We start from the raw sequence: 14,904 nt of genomic DNA on the forward strand, positions 1-14,904 counted from the left end.
GGCCAACACCACAACTACACCTGCTGCCACTAGGGGTTCTGATGAGGATGTGGCTGCTGATGAGGATGAGGCAGTTCCAGAGTCACGTATGCCTTCATCCGCCGAGCCATCATGGGCCAAGAAGCTCACAGACAGGATGACGACCTTGTTCTGCATGCAGGCCAAGGGACAGTACGGAACCCATGTCGCTCAGAAGGAGAGCTGTAGGTGTGACAAGATGATTATGAGGAAGCTTGACGCGCACATCTCCAGTGGGTCTGAGTGAGAGATCACCTCGGAGGCAGAGTGGATGCAAAAGAACAATCTGAAGTGGGCTCTCTACCTTTTTGGTGTCCCGATGCCAAAGGGGGAGAGAGTGTAGCATTTGCAAGTTTTCTCGTTTTCATGGTTGCTTTATTTGTTGAACTTTAGTTGCTTCGTTGGTTGTCTTTGATTTATGGGTGAAACTATGAGACGTCATATTGTATCATATGGTGTGAGACATCTGCTTTATCTTCCCTATCTTTTATCTTATTATTATCTAGTTTATTAGTAGCTTGTGAGTCTTATTATCTTGTGTCCTTATCTTCATGATCGCATGCTATGCCTTGCTTCCATGCATAATGTTTATTCTATTATGTTGCAAGGATTGCTTAGTCTATAAAATCTAGGGGGAGTGCTTTTTCTTTGGTTGTGTGTTGGTATGCACACATCCAGGGAGTGATTGATGAGATGGGGAGATTGTTAGGGCATACTTCTCCCTAAGTGGTTTTAGTGATCGATGACAATGCCTATGCGGACTAATCGTGTGCATTGAGCATTTCAAATAATTTATGTCTAGGCACAAGATGATTCGATGCCCCTCGGAATCTCTCGAAGATGTAGCTTTCTACGTTTCTATTTGGTGCTTTTGAGTCGTAGGAAAGCCGTACTATTAAGAGGGGGTCCGCGTCGGAAAGGTTTGGGTGAAATCATCACATACACATTTAGTGCACCACCTTTCCCTTGCTACAATGGAGCTCCATCCTTATCCTTCATGCCTATGCAAAAGGGCCAGCGGTTGTACCGCTCTAGGAGCGGTAGTAACTTTTTACTACCGCTCCAAGAGTAGTACTACCGCCCTCGGGGCGGTAGTAGTTTTCTACTACCGCTCCGTCGGACTTTTTGTGCATTCTTTTCCCCCCACAGTAGTAGGCACGGTAGTATTTTCTTACTAACGTGGTTGGTAAGCTACAGAGCGGTAGTACCGCTCTTAGGAGCGGTAGTACCGCTCCTAGCGGTGGTAGTACCGCTCCAAGAGCGGTAGTACCGCTTGGCTATTGCTGTGGTGGGTGGGTAACGGTTGGATTTTAGCCCCCACTATATATAGGTGTCTTCTTCCTCTAGAAGCTCACCTTTAACCTCTCCAAGCTCCATTGTTACTCCATAAGCTTATTCTTGTCTGATCTCTCTCCCTAGCCAATCAAACTTGTTGATTTTCTAGGGATTGCTTGAGAGGGCCTTGATCTACACTTCCACCAAGAGATGTTTGATTCCCCCACTAATCCCTTGTGGATCTTGTTACTCTTGGGTGTTTGAGCACCCTAGACGGTTGAGGTCACCTCGGAGCCACATTCCATTGTGGTGAAGCTTCGTGGTCTTGTTGGGAGCCTCCAAGCTTTGTGTGAAGATAGCCCCAACCTTGTTTGTAAAGGTCCGGTCGCCACCTTCAAGGGCACCAATAGTGGAATCACGACATCTCGCATTGTGTGAGGGCGTGAGGAGAATGCGGTGCCCCTAGTGGCTTCTTAGGGAGCATTGTGCATCCGCACCGCTCCAACGGAGACGTACTTCCTGTCAAAGGGAAGGAACTTCGGTAACTGCAGTTATCTCTTACCTTTACTTTGTACTTGTTATTGTTGTGGTGTATTCCTTTGCTTGCACTTGTTATCCTTGTGGTTAGCATCATATAGGTTGCTCACCTAGTTGTTCACATAGAGAACCTTTGGTTGCTAATGCGAATTTGTTAAGACAAGCTAAAAATTGGTAGTTCCTATTCACCCCCTCTAGTCAACTATATTGATCCTTTCATTGATCCTCTTATGAAGGAGGGAGCATTGGTGATGACAACGACTTTGATCTCCCATCCCGGAAGGAAGTTTCCCCGACAGAATCGCTTTGCCCGAGAGAAAAAGGGGCCTCTCTCCAGGTTTCCGCCTCGAGACGGCGGCCCTTTGTCCGGAAAGTCTCTTGTTAAATTTTCTAGGTCAAAACACACCTTATAGCAGAAGAGACAGGCCTAGGGACCTATGACGGGGTGACAAGATAACATGACGCACCGGGGGGCGCCCTATTGGCTTGTGGTCAAAATACACCTTATGGAAGATGGCCCCCCTCTGGTATATCTTTGGCCCAATATTTCAGATATATTTCAGAAAAATTCTTCGTGAAGTTTCAGGTCATTTGGAGTCGAGTGATATTTAGCCTTTTACTAGGTTTCCAGGTCCAGAATTCTGGTTTTCGACAATTTCCCTCTTTGTGATGTAGCTTGTAGATTTAGAGAGAAAAGACATAAGAGTTGTATCATAATGTGAAATAATGGACAAGAATAGCATAAATATAAATAGAAAATCATGATGCAAAATGGACGTATCACAGGGCGTGGCATCGGTGAGGTCCTCCTTCTCGTCGTCGGTTTCGCCGAACACCGTATCGCCCGCGTCGCCGCACTCTTGTAGGCGGCCGTCACCTCCGCCACTCGCTGGCGGGACCGCCAGCGGGCGAGGCGGATCTCGCGTGTGGAGCCATAGGACTCGAGCACGCCTCCTGCATCGCCAAGTTCGCGTCCGACGCGACCGCCGTGTCGATGGGGAGTTGCTCCTCCGCGTGCACGTGGTTGTGAAGAGGTGGTGGTTGTAGGCTGCGTCGGCCTGCGCCTCCCAGAGCTTCTCCTCCTACTCCTCGCGCATCATGTCCATGTAAAGGGCACATGCCTCGTCGATGGTCATGGTGCAATGCACCAATGAGGGTGGCACGGAGGAGGGTGGTGACACCGGTCCATCGTCGTCAATGTCCTCCATGTGGACGCCGGCGTCCTATGATTTCCTGCCGGCAAGCCGGTCGGCAGCAATGACAACCGTCTCCTTCTTCTGGTCCAGTGTCAGCCCGTCCTAAAGAGCTTTGGTGGCTGAGGAATCCATGGTTGGAGTAGTGCGGAGGGGGATCAAAGACGTATGACTGCGGCTATGGTAGGGCAACGGTTTATATAGCAATAGTGGGCGATAGAGGGACGAAGAAGTGGCGCGGGAGAAGATGCCTCGACAACCGCGTGCCATCAATGTGGACGATAGACGGACAGATGGCCGGTCGTCGTGTCGTGTGAACATGCAACAGATGCTTGCACCGGCAAGCAATGTGGGCGGCGGCGCTCTCTTTGCCGGCGTACTGCTTCAACATCGGCGCGAGTGAGCGGCCGCGTCTGCTCTGATCGGGCATGAATGCAAAAGCTGATGCTCTGAAGTGACGCTGACCAAAAGCACGCGGGATGAAGGAGGTGTTTTGGGCGGGTCAGGACGGTCAGAATCGGACATGAGAGCGGTCCGGACTCCCGCAAAGATTTTTACATTTGTCTTCAGTTTGCGAAAGAAAATATATTCAGACCGTACCATAAACCGATACAAGGCCACGTTGGATGACTTTTATGGTCCTCACAAAGCCATCGAGAAAGGTTTGCGTTTCAGTGTTGGAGATGCTATAACCATCTATCTAGTTCCAATGTGGCATGCAAGCTTTACTCTATCTCTAATCCGCAATGCATCATTGAGTGATGGCCCACATGCCCCATCATAGCCTTTTCTTTGTGATGACCCCATCATAGCTTACTTAATTTGTCCGATTAATAAGATGCTAACTAGAGTTAGGTCCCTTAATTTCGGTATATGCATGCGAGTAACATGGCATGCTCGAGCGCGGCGAGGTGGTTAACCGACGAGCACGCAACTACAACGATGAATGAATGGCGGAGATTAGTGGCGGTACCTACGTACGTACGTGTCGCTCGACTGGATTCCATCACTTAATATGTGCTTTGCTGATATATATCAACCATCAATCAATGGTTCCACCACCCAATCTCTGGGTCCCACGGTAATCTAAGTGTTCCTTTTATAAGACACCTCATCAAATCAAACCATCGATGTACGTATGAACACCCGAGGGATTATGACAGATTGTACCCATGTGCTGCCCGAATAATTGTAACCACCTTCGCGCCCACCAGATCGATAATGCATGCATGCAAAAGAAAGTGATGCTGGACGGCACCACGCACTATAAAACCGCGACATCTCCCGTGCTTCTTCTCACACACCACACACCACACAAGGCACTCCACTTTATAAAGCTCATTTGATTCCAGGAAGCTCTCTAGGCTAGATTGCTAGAACAGCAGTTACCATGGCACGGCGTCTTCTCGCTGTGCTCGCCGTGGCTCTTGCGCTCTTGCAGGCCGCCTCGGCCAAGTCCTGGCTCGACAAGAGGTTCAACACGGACGGCACCGTCCGCACGGGATACGACGCCTCGGGCCAGCAGGTGGTGATGCTCAACCTCAACCAGCAATCCGGCGCCGCCGGCTTCAACTCCAAGCAGCAGTACCTCTATGGTGAGTTCAGCATCCAGATGAAGCTCATCCCGGGGAACTCCGCTGGCACCGTCTCCTGCTTCTACGTAAGTTCATGAGCCAAGTTAATTTTGACCAGGACTAACATTAATTAACCTCGCTCTGTCGATCTTCATTTGTCTTGAGCTGAGCCAGCGTTGCTATTGGTTGCAGCTTTCTTCCGGTGACGACGAGTGGCGCGACGAGATCGACATGGAGTTCATGGGCAACTCCAGCGGCCATCCGGTGGTGCTCAACACGAACGTGTGGGCCAACGGCGACGGCAAGAAGGAGCACCAGTTCGACCTCTGGTTCGACCCCGCCGCCGACTACCACACCTACACCATCATCTGGAACCCGGAGAACATCCTGTTCAAGGTGGACAACCTCTTCATCCGATCCTTCAAGCGCTTCGCCGGCCTGCCCTACCCTACCTCCAAGCCCATGAGGCTGCACGCCACGCTCTGGGACGGCAGCTACTGGGCGACCGAGAAGGGCAAGATCCCCATCAACTGGTCCAACGCGCCATTCGTTGTCTCGTACCGCAACTACTACGCCAACGCCTGCGTCAGCGGCGGCGCGTGCCATGCCGGCAGTGACAGGTGGATGAAGAAGCAGCTCGACGGCGCCGAATGGGGCACCGTGAAGTGGGCGGAGCGAAGTTACATGCGGTACAACTACTGCGAGGATGGGTACAGGTTCCCACAGGGGCTTCCCGCCGAGTGCAACCGCTACTGATCCTAGCTCTGATCCATCCACACCGGCCGGGCATCCAGTGTTGACATTGATACTACCTTTTTTCTTGGATACAGTACATGATTCTTGTTCTTCTTTTGTGAATTTGTGATTACAAAGCAGCCCTACAGCAATGTGTGGGCGATTGTTTGTACACTTGTTTTTTTTTTCCTAAAGAAAAAAGCATGTAAATTTTATTGTGCCTTTGTTTTTTTATAGTATATGAGCTATGGGTTGGAATTTTATTTTGGTGTCACTGAGCAAAAAAACTTCATAAGAATAATTGCTATATTAACTACCATAAACAAACGTATAACGTTAGTGGTAGGGCACCCGAAAATACACAATGTAATCCGGGTCTAGGTGCAAATAATTAAAATATAGTAAGAGTAATCAAATATTTTCAAAACTTTTTGGCAACATACATGGTCTATAACATAATAACCCACGGTAAAAAGCCATATTCCGAGCAAATTACAACAGAATCAGTACTATATAAACGATACCATTCATGGTTTTTGTAGCTGCACCTTTACCGTTTCGCTCGGAGTACACTATGACTCACTTTGCCTCGAAACTTTAAACTTGAGTATTATGCTGAACTATGGTTGTCGCGAAAAAGTTTCACATGTTTTTGATTTTTAGTATTATTTTTGTTTGCTTAATTGGGTGTGCCTACACCCATGTTCTAAATTATAAACACATAATTTTATGTGCCTTTTATATATTCACATACATTATGCACTACTTTTGTAGAAAATGCAGTCTTAAATATGTTTTTGCGCGGCAAAGCGTGTTCGGTCAGTTATCTGGAAAAGAATATTGGTATATGGACACGTACATTTGCTTATCCAAGAAGAGAAACAGCGCCTTGTAGTATCATCAATCATGTATGCATCTTTATACCCTGCCGTGCCAGTCACAATAATGGATTAGACCCGCGGGCATATATGATATACCTATCCTTTCTCCGACACCGCGAACTGAATGTATATACTTTTGTGCTGTCCTCCACTGATAATATATATCGGTTGGTGCTGTTGATATTATAGTATAGATAACGAACTAGCCGACATGACATATATCGTTTCGTTGGTTGACGCTTTGGCAAAAGTCTGCCAGCCCTCTTCGCTGGAGAGTGGAGAGACCGCTGCTTTTTGGGGTATCTTCACGTGCTTTGGCATTATGTTCGTGTCCGTCATCGACGCGCTTAACAGCTGTGGCCGAACGAACGAAGTAGCCAGTATGCGAGTACGCCGCTCAGCGTCCCACCGCCATACCGGGCGGGCGGGCGGGCTGCCTGCTATCACCACCTGCATGTGCATCTCCGCCCGCATTCGGATACGCCAGATGCAAGAACGAGAATGTTAGAACATCTACAACTGCAGATATAGTAAACGGTTTTGCTAAAACTCAGCTAGATGAGTTTTGTTATGGTCTCATTCACCGTTATAACCATTAGATCTGGGTTTTAAGATTCGTGCGAAACATTTTTTTTCGCGTAACAAAATGCATGGCTGGTCACGTACAGGGCAGCCCCATGTGCGTTGAATCTTTTTCTTTGTCCTTTGTTTGTTTGATTATTGGGCTGGGCTATGTGGGCTTTTCTTTTTTTCATATTTCCTAGCCGAATGAGAAACCATGGAGTCAGAGATACGAATGTAATACTTTTATGTTTTGTCATTTCTTTACTATAGCACTTTGTAATGATATTTTTTTTTGTTTTACCGTCCGATCGTCACATAACAGATTGTAGTTGTTGTATGTTTTGTCCACGAAAAAACACACGTTATACCGTTGCTAATAGTATGCTATAGCGCGCATAGAGAATTGTCTCGTTAAATTGATCGGTGTATAATATCTTTGCTACTAACACGCTAATAATATATTTTTAGAGACAATACTATTTTGTATAGGGCGTTATTTTTTTCCTTGGTTTTGTCCGAATAAGGCGGCTCTAGTTCCGTATAGGACGTGGCCCATGTGCATGAGTAGTACCTTTTTTGTTTTCCGTTTATGGAGCTAGGTTATATGGGCTTTTATTCTTCTTTTTCTTTTTCTTCTTTTTTACTCAGCGAAAAAAAGGGAAAGAGGATATGATCCAATGATGTGAATCGTTGATGTGCTAATTGCATGTTATTGTAACTTGTTTTCATTTTTAAATCATGTTAGTGTCATCTGTTGACAGTAGCTTCTAGGATCAGCTCTTTGTAACGACTTTCTTTTCATATATTTTTCTCTCATGATTAATTGCTGTTTATTTTTTCTTATTTCACTAATATGTAGTAGAATACAATTCCAATCTTCTCCCATTAACTAAATTAGTGTATTCATTTTGTTTTTAGATAAATATTCATTTGTTACCATAGATTGGACAATTGATTATTAAGGGATTTCAATATTTTTATTTTTCTCTTCCATTTATTCATTTTCTATATTTTTTGTTTCATATTTTCATTTTTAATTTATTTTCTATTTTATCCCTCTTATTTATTTATATTTTGTGTATTTTTTCTAATGATATCAAAGCCCATGCCTCCTTTTTCGTAGAAATGCTTTTTCATGAGTTTTTCCGTTAAAACTTTTGTGCTACCAAAGTTTTTAACTCTGGTCACAGCTGCTAGTTTTTCAAATTGGGTTGTAATTTCAATCTGTCAACTCGGGTTGCAACTATTAGATTTTAGATGAAATCGCAACCGCGGGGTTTTCAAAAATGGCACGAGAACACCATTTTTCAAATGTGGCCGCGACTGCAGGTTTTCATATCGTGGTTGTAACTGCAAGTATTCGAAGTCGAGTCGCAACTGTAGGTTTTCAAAGCCGGGTGGCAACTGCAGGTGTTCAAAGTCGGGTCGCAACTGCAAGTATATTCAAAGTCGGGTCGCAACTGCAAGTTTGTAAAGTCGGGTCGCAACTGCAAGTTTCCAAAGTCGGGTCGCAACTGTAAGTTTTCAAAGTTAGGTCGCAACTGCAAGTTTTTAAAGTCGGGTCGCAACTACAAGTTTTTAAAATCGGGTCGCAAATGCAAGTTTTCAAAGTCGGGTCGCAACCATAAGTTTCCAAAGTTGGGTCGCAACTGTAAGTTTTCAAAGTTGGGTCGCAACTGTAAGTTTGCAAAGTCGGGTCGCAACTGCAAGTTTCCAAAGTCGGGTCGCAACTGTAAGTTTCCAAAGTCGGGGCGCAACTGCAAGTTTTCAAAGTCGGGTCGCAACTACAAGTTTCTAAAGTCGGGTGCAAGTTCCCAAAGTCGGGTCGCAACTGTAAGTTTCCAAAGTCGGGGCGCAACTGCAAGTTTTCAAAGTCGGGTCGCAACTGCAAGTTTCTAAAGTCGGGTCATAATTGCAAGTTTCCAAAGTCGGGTCCTAACTGTAAGTTTCCAAAGTCGGGTCGCAACTGTAAGTTTTCAAAGTTAGGTCGCAACTGCAAGTTTTCAAAGTCGGGTCGCAACTGCAAGTTTCTAAAGTCGGGTCGCAACTTCAAGTTTTTCAAAGTCGGGTCGCAACTGTAAGTTTGCAAAGATGGGTCGCAACTGCAAGTTTTCAAAGTTGGGTCGCAACTGCATGTTTCCAAAGTCGGATGCAAGTTTCCAAAGTAGGGTCGCAACTGTAAGTTTCCAAAGTTGGGGCGCAACTGCAAGTTTTCAAAATCGGGACGCAACTGCAAGTTTCTAAAGTCGGGTCGCAACTGCAAGTTTCCAAAGTCGGGTCGCAATTGTAAGTTTTCAAAGTTGGGTCGCAACTGCAAGTTTTCAAAATCAGGTCGTAATTGCAAGTTTCCAAAGTCGGGTGCAAGTTTCCAAAGTTGGGTCGCAACCGTAAGTTTCCAAAGTCAGGGCGCAACGACAAGTTTCAAAGTCGGGGCGCAACTGTAAGTTTTCAAAGTCGAGACGCAACTGCAAGTTTCTAAAGTCGGGGCGCAACTACTAGTATTCAAGTGGATGCACAATGGCAAGTATTAAAACAAGGGTGTTAGTACAAGTTTTGAAGTCGGGTCGCAACTGCCAATTTTCAAAGTCGGGTCACAACTGTTGGAATTATGCCCTACAGGCAATAATAAATATAGTTATTATTATAATTCCTGTATCAAGATAATAGTTTATTATCCATGCTATAATTGTATTGAATGAAGACTCTTTTACATGTGTGGATACATAGACAAAACACCGTCCCTAGCATGCCTCTAGTTGGCTAGCCAATTGATCAATGATAGTCAGTGTCTTCTGATTATGAACAAGGTGTTGTTGCTTGATAACTGGATCACGTCATTGGGAGAATCACGTGATGGACTAGACCCAAACTAATAGACGTAGCATGTTGATCGTGTCATTTTGTTGCTACTGTTTTCTGCGTGTCAAGTATTTATTCCTATGACCATGAGATCATATAACTCACTGACACCGAAGGAATGCTTTGTGTGTATCAAACGTCGCAACGTAACTGGGTGACTATAAAGATGCTCTACAGGTATCTCCGAAGGTGTTAGTTGAGTTAGTATGGATCAAGACTGGGATTTGTCACTCCGTGTGACGGAGAGGTATCTCGGGGCCCACTCGGTAATACAACATCACACACAAGCCTTGCAAGCAATGTAACTTAGTGTAAGTTGCGGGATCTTGTATTACGGAACGAGTAAAGAGACTTGCCGGTAAACGAGATTGAAATAGGTATGCGGATACTGACGATCGAATCTCGGGCAAGTAACATACCGAAGGACAAAGGGAATGACATACGGGATTATACGAATCCTTGGCACTGAGGTTCAAACGATAAGATCTTCGTAGAATATGTAGGATCCAATATGGGCATCCAGATCCCGCTATTGGATATTGACCGAGGAGTCTCTCGGGTCATGTCTACATAGTTCTCGAACCCGCAGGGTCTGCACACTTAAGGTTCGACGTTGTTTTATGCGTATTTGAGTTATATGGTTGGTTACCGAATGTTGTTCGGAGTCCCGGATGAGATCACGGACGTCACGAGGGTTTCCGGAATGGTCCGGAAACGAAGATTGATATATAGGATGACCTCATTTGATTACCGGAAGGTTTTCGGAGTTACCGGGAATGTACCAAGAATGACGAATGGGTTCCGGGAGTTCACTGGGGGGGGGGGCAACCCACCCCGGGGAAGCCCATAGGCCATAAGGGTGGCGCACCAGCCCTTAGTGGGCTGGTGGGACAGCCCAAAAGGGCCCTATGCGCCAAGGATAAGAAATCAAAGGAAAAAGGAAAAAAAAAGGAGGAGGTGGGAAGGGAGGGGGACTCCCTCCCACCAAACCTAGTCCAACTCGGTTTGGGGGGGGGAGAGTCCTCCCCCTTGGCTCGGACGACCCCCTTGAGGGTCCTTGGACCCCAAGGCAAGGCCCCCTCCCTCCCACCTATATATACGGAGGTTTTAGGGCTGATTTGAGACGACTTTTCCACCGCAGCCCGACCACATACCTCCACGGTTTTTCCTCTAGATCGCGTTTCTGCGGAGCTCGGGCGGAGCCCTGCTGAGACAAGGTCATCACCAACCTCCGGAGCGCCGTCACGCTGCCGGAGAACTCTTCTACCTCTCCGTCTCTCTTGCTGGATCAAGAAGGCCGAGATCATCGTCGAGCTGTATGTGTGCTGAACGCGGAGGTGCCGTCCGTTCGGTACTAGATCGTGGGACTGATCGCGGGATTGTTCGCGGGGCGGATCGAGGGACGTGAGGACGTTCCACTACATCAACCGCGTTCTCTAACGCTTCTGCTGTACGGTCTACAAGGATACGTAGATCACTCATCCCCTCTCGTAGATGGACATCACCATGATAGGTCTTCGTGCGCGTAGGAAAATTTTTGTTTCCCATGCGACGTTCCCCAACAACAACTACAAAATTTCTAGTGAGGTCGCAATTACAAATGTTAAAAGAAAGGCGCAAGAGCAAGTTTTCATAGTCGGTTCCAGAGTCAATCATTTAAAAATGATGGATTTTAATAAAGAAATAAATAAATAATGCATGGGACAAGACCAGGACAGATTATGTGCGCCAGAGGTATCATGCCGGTGATTACTGCTGAACTGAGGCAAAACTGAAAAACAACAAAGAAAATATTTTTTAAGACAACTCCTATTGTTCTTCTTACGACAGGATATAGCTCAAGAAGGGATAATTCACTTCTGAGCACGGGCTCAAATGCTCCCGCTGACGAAAAAAATAAAAAGAAATACTAAACAAATCCAAAAAAATCCAAATTTTTTTTGAGTAGTAGACAATTTGATGCGCAAGGTACTCTCCAAATTTCACATCATTTGGACATTCGAGCATCTCTCAGCAAAAAAGACAAATTGGGTCAAAAAAATTATAAACAGTGAACCTTTTTCACAGACCCAGATTTTGTCTTTTTTGTTGAGAGCGCCTCATATCCCCAAATGAACTTAAAATTGGAGCGGGCCTCGCGCATCTAATCATCTACCACATACAAAAAAATTGGATTTTTTTGAATTTTTTTTATTTGTTTTGATTTTTTCCGTCGGCCCGGGTGCAGATGCACCCGAGAGCCAAAACGCCGCACTCCTCAAGAAGAGCATACTCCACAACAGTGTTATGGCAACAAAAATATGTTTCATAGGTCAGTACACTAAGACGTATGTGCTTCTCTTATGTATTCGTATGTTTGCTCTTGCATATGTGACAATAAAAATGAAAAGGCTAGCCTAAAAAACAACACGACATGTGCAAACTTTGGGGAAAAGAAAAAAATCCAACCAACATATATGTGTTGGAATTATGCCCTAGAGGCACTAATAAATATAGTTATTATTATAATTCCTGTATCAAGATAATCGTTTATTATCCATGCTATAATTGTATTGAATGAAGACTCATTTACATGTGGATACATAGACAAAACACCGTCCCTAGCAAGCCTCTAGTTGGCTAGCCAGTTGATCAAAGATAGTCAGTGTCTTCTGATTATGAACAAGGTGTTGTTGCTTGATAACTGGATCACGTCATTGGGAGAATCACGTGATGGACTAGACCCAAACTAATAGACGTAGCATGTTGATCATGTCATTTTGTTGCTACTGTTTTCTGCGTGTCAAGTATTTATTCCTATGACCATGAGATCATATAACTCACTGACACCGGAGGAATGCTTTGTGTGTATCAAACGTCGCAACGTAACTGGGTGACTATAAAGATGCTCTACAGGTATCTCCGAAGGTGTTAGTTGAGTTAGTATGGATCAAGACTGGGATTTGTCACTCCGTGTGACGGAAAGGTATCTCGGGGCCCACTCGGTAATACAACATCACACACAAGTCTTGCAAGCAATGTGACTTAGTGTAAGTTGTGGGATCTTGTATTACGGAAGTTGTTCGGAGATACCTGTAGAGCATCTTTATGCGTATTTGAGTTATATGGTTGGTTACCGAATGTTGTTCGGAGTCCCGGATGAGATCACGGATGTCACGAGGGTTTTCGGAATGGTCCGGAAACGAAGATTGATATATAGGATGACCTCATTTGATTACCGGAAGGTTTTCGGAGTTACCGGGAATGTACCGGGAATGACGAATGGGTTCCGGGAGTTCACCGGGGGGGGGGGGGGGGCAACCCACCCCGGGGAAGCCCATAGGCCATAAGGGTGGCGCACCAGCCCTTAGTGGGCTGGTGGGACAACCCAAAAGGGCCCTATGCGCCATACAAAGAAAAATCAAAGAGAAAGAAAAAAAAGGGAGGTGGGAAGGAAGGGAAGGACTCCCACCCACCAAACCAAGTCCAACTCGGTTTGGGGGGGAGCCTTCCCCCCTTGGACTCGGCCGACCCCCTTGGGGCTCCTTGAGGCCCAAGGCAAGGTCCCCTCCCTCCCACCTATATATACAGAGGTATTGGGGCAGATTTGAGACGACTTTCCCACGGCAGCCCGACCACATACCTCCATGGTTTTTCCTCTAGATCGCGTTTTTGCGGAGCTCGGGCGGAGCCCTGCTGAGACAAGGTCATCACCAACCTCCGGAGCGCCGTCACGCTGCCGGAGAACTCTTCTACCTCTCCGTCTCTCTTGCTGGATCAAGAAGGCCGAGATCATCGTCGAGCTGTACGTGTGCTGAACGCGGAGGTGTCGTCCGTTCGGTACTAGATCGTGGGACTGATCGCGGGATTATTCGCGGGGCGGATCGAGGGACGTGAGGACGTTCCACTACATCAACCGCGTTCACTAACGCTTCTGCTGTACGATCTACAAGGGTACGTAGATCACTCATCCCCTCTCGTAGATGGACATCACCATGATAGGTCTTCGTGCGCGTAGGAAATTTTTTGTTTCCCATGCGACGTTACCCAACAATATGATTATGTCATATGAGTGAGACCATAGATAAATCTCAGCTAGCTGAGTTCTAGGTACTCCCTATAGTAAATATGATCTTCTAAATATTCACGAACGCGTCCGGCCGTTGGTGAAAACGTTTAATAGTGAAAACGAATTTTTAATATTTTTTTATTTAAGAGATAAAATATTTTCAAGTATAAAAACAAAATAAAACTCGCTGATGTCATATGTTTGATCCGGCGAGATGAATGGTTATGAAAACGTATGAATCATATTGCCTCGTGTCACACATGTGAACGTTATCATTTAGGTAAATAAATACAAATTTTATACTAGATCAATTATACTTATTGGGGACTGCTACGCGTCCGCCGACTAATCTTTTTAAAAGATCGGCCGGCACGCCTAGCGTTAGATTTGATGCATCGACGCCCTCAATATTTGCAACAGTGATCTTCTTGCAGAAAATTTCTGCAACAGAAGTCTTGTTACATATTTTTTTCTGCAACTAGAGTTTTATTGCAGATTTATTTTCGCAACGGAGGTTTTGTTGCAGATTTATTTTTTGCAATGAAGATTTTGTTGCAGATTTTTTTGTGTTCATCTTTGTGCATTTTTTTTGCAATGAAGGTTTTCTTGCGGTTTTATTTTTGCAACAAAGGCTTTGTTGCAAAATTACTTTTTTGTCTCGTATTTTTACAACATAGCTAATGTTACGAAAGAAACTTGCAACATTGTTGATGTTGCAAAAGTTGAAAAACCATCAGAAACAAAACGGCAGGGATACACGTAATACGAGCGAGGCGACGGATGAGATCAAAGAAATCAGCCGATTGAGAAAAATCATTTCCCATACTTATTTTAGGGTGGAGGATACTTTTTAAAACTTATTTTAACTCCACACATTTTGTGCTTTCAATATGCATCATTCAAAGCCACGTCATCAATTTTCAACCCTGTCTGACTTCATTTGTAATATTTCATGCATTTAATGATTTTTTGAGCTAAATGACCGTGAAATTGAAAAGCACTACAAATTAACTCTGAAAATGCTGAAATTTGGGATGGTATCATCATTTCATCCACATAACACGTGCTAAAAAGTTGACAAGGTTACGGCAAAAACTGGATGCATTCCCTGTACATACTGAACAATCATTTTTAAAGTATGAGGGTTTCGAACGAAAACTCATGTGTTACAAAGACATTCCTTTTTTTTTAATTTATTTTAACTCCAGACTTTTTGTGCG

At 45.1% G+C, this 14,904-nt stretch overlaps 1 protein-coding gene across 1 annotated transcript; it reads left to right on the plus strand.

The window, feature by feature from the left end:
* Positions 1 to 4,301: 4,301 nt before the first annotated feature.
* Positions 4,302 to 5,595, plus strand: LOC123439427 (xyloglucan endotransglycosylase/hydrolase protein 8-like). The gene is made up of 2 exons (XM_045116140.1): positions 4,302 to 4,683; positions 4,790 to 5,595. The coding sequence occupies exons 1-2, from the start codon at positions 4,414 to 4,416 to the stop codon at positions 5,351 to 5,353; spliced, it is 834 nt and encodes a 277-aa protein (XP_044972075.1). The 5' UTR covers positions 4,302 to 4,413; the 3' UTR covers positions 5,354 to 5,595.
* Positions 5,596 to 14,904: the final 9,309 nt, after the last annotated feature.

The sequence above is a fragment of the Hordeum vulgare genome, chromosome 3H, assembly GCF_904849725.1.
Source record: "Hordeum vulgare subsp. vulgare chromosome 3H, MorexV3_pseudomolecules_assembly, whole genome shotgun sequence".
In the NCBI taxonomy this organism is placed as follows: Eukaryota; Viridiplantae; Streptophyta; class Magnoliopsida; order Poales; family Poaceae; genus Hordeum; species Hordeum vulgare.

Excerpts from the sequence above, each read along its gene's own strand:
- LOC123439427 (XM_045116140.1), top strand. The coding sequence starts at position 4,414 with ATGGCACGGCGTCTTCTCGCTGTGCTCGCCGTGGCTCTTGCGCTCTTG. Across the intron at positions 4,684-4,789 it reads GCACCGTCTCCTGCTTCTAC|CTTTCTTCCGGTGACGACGA; the intron begins GTAAGTTCATGA and ends TATTGGTTGCAG.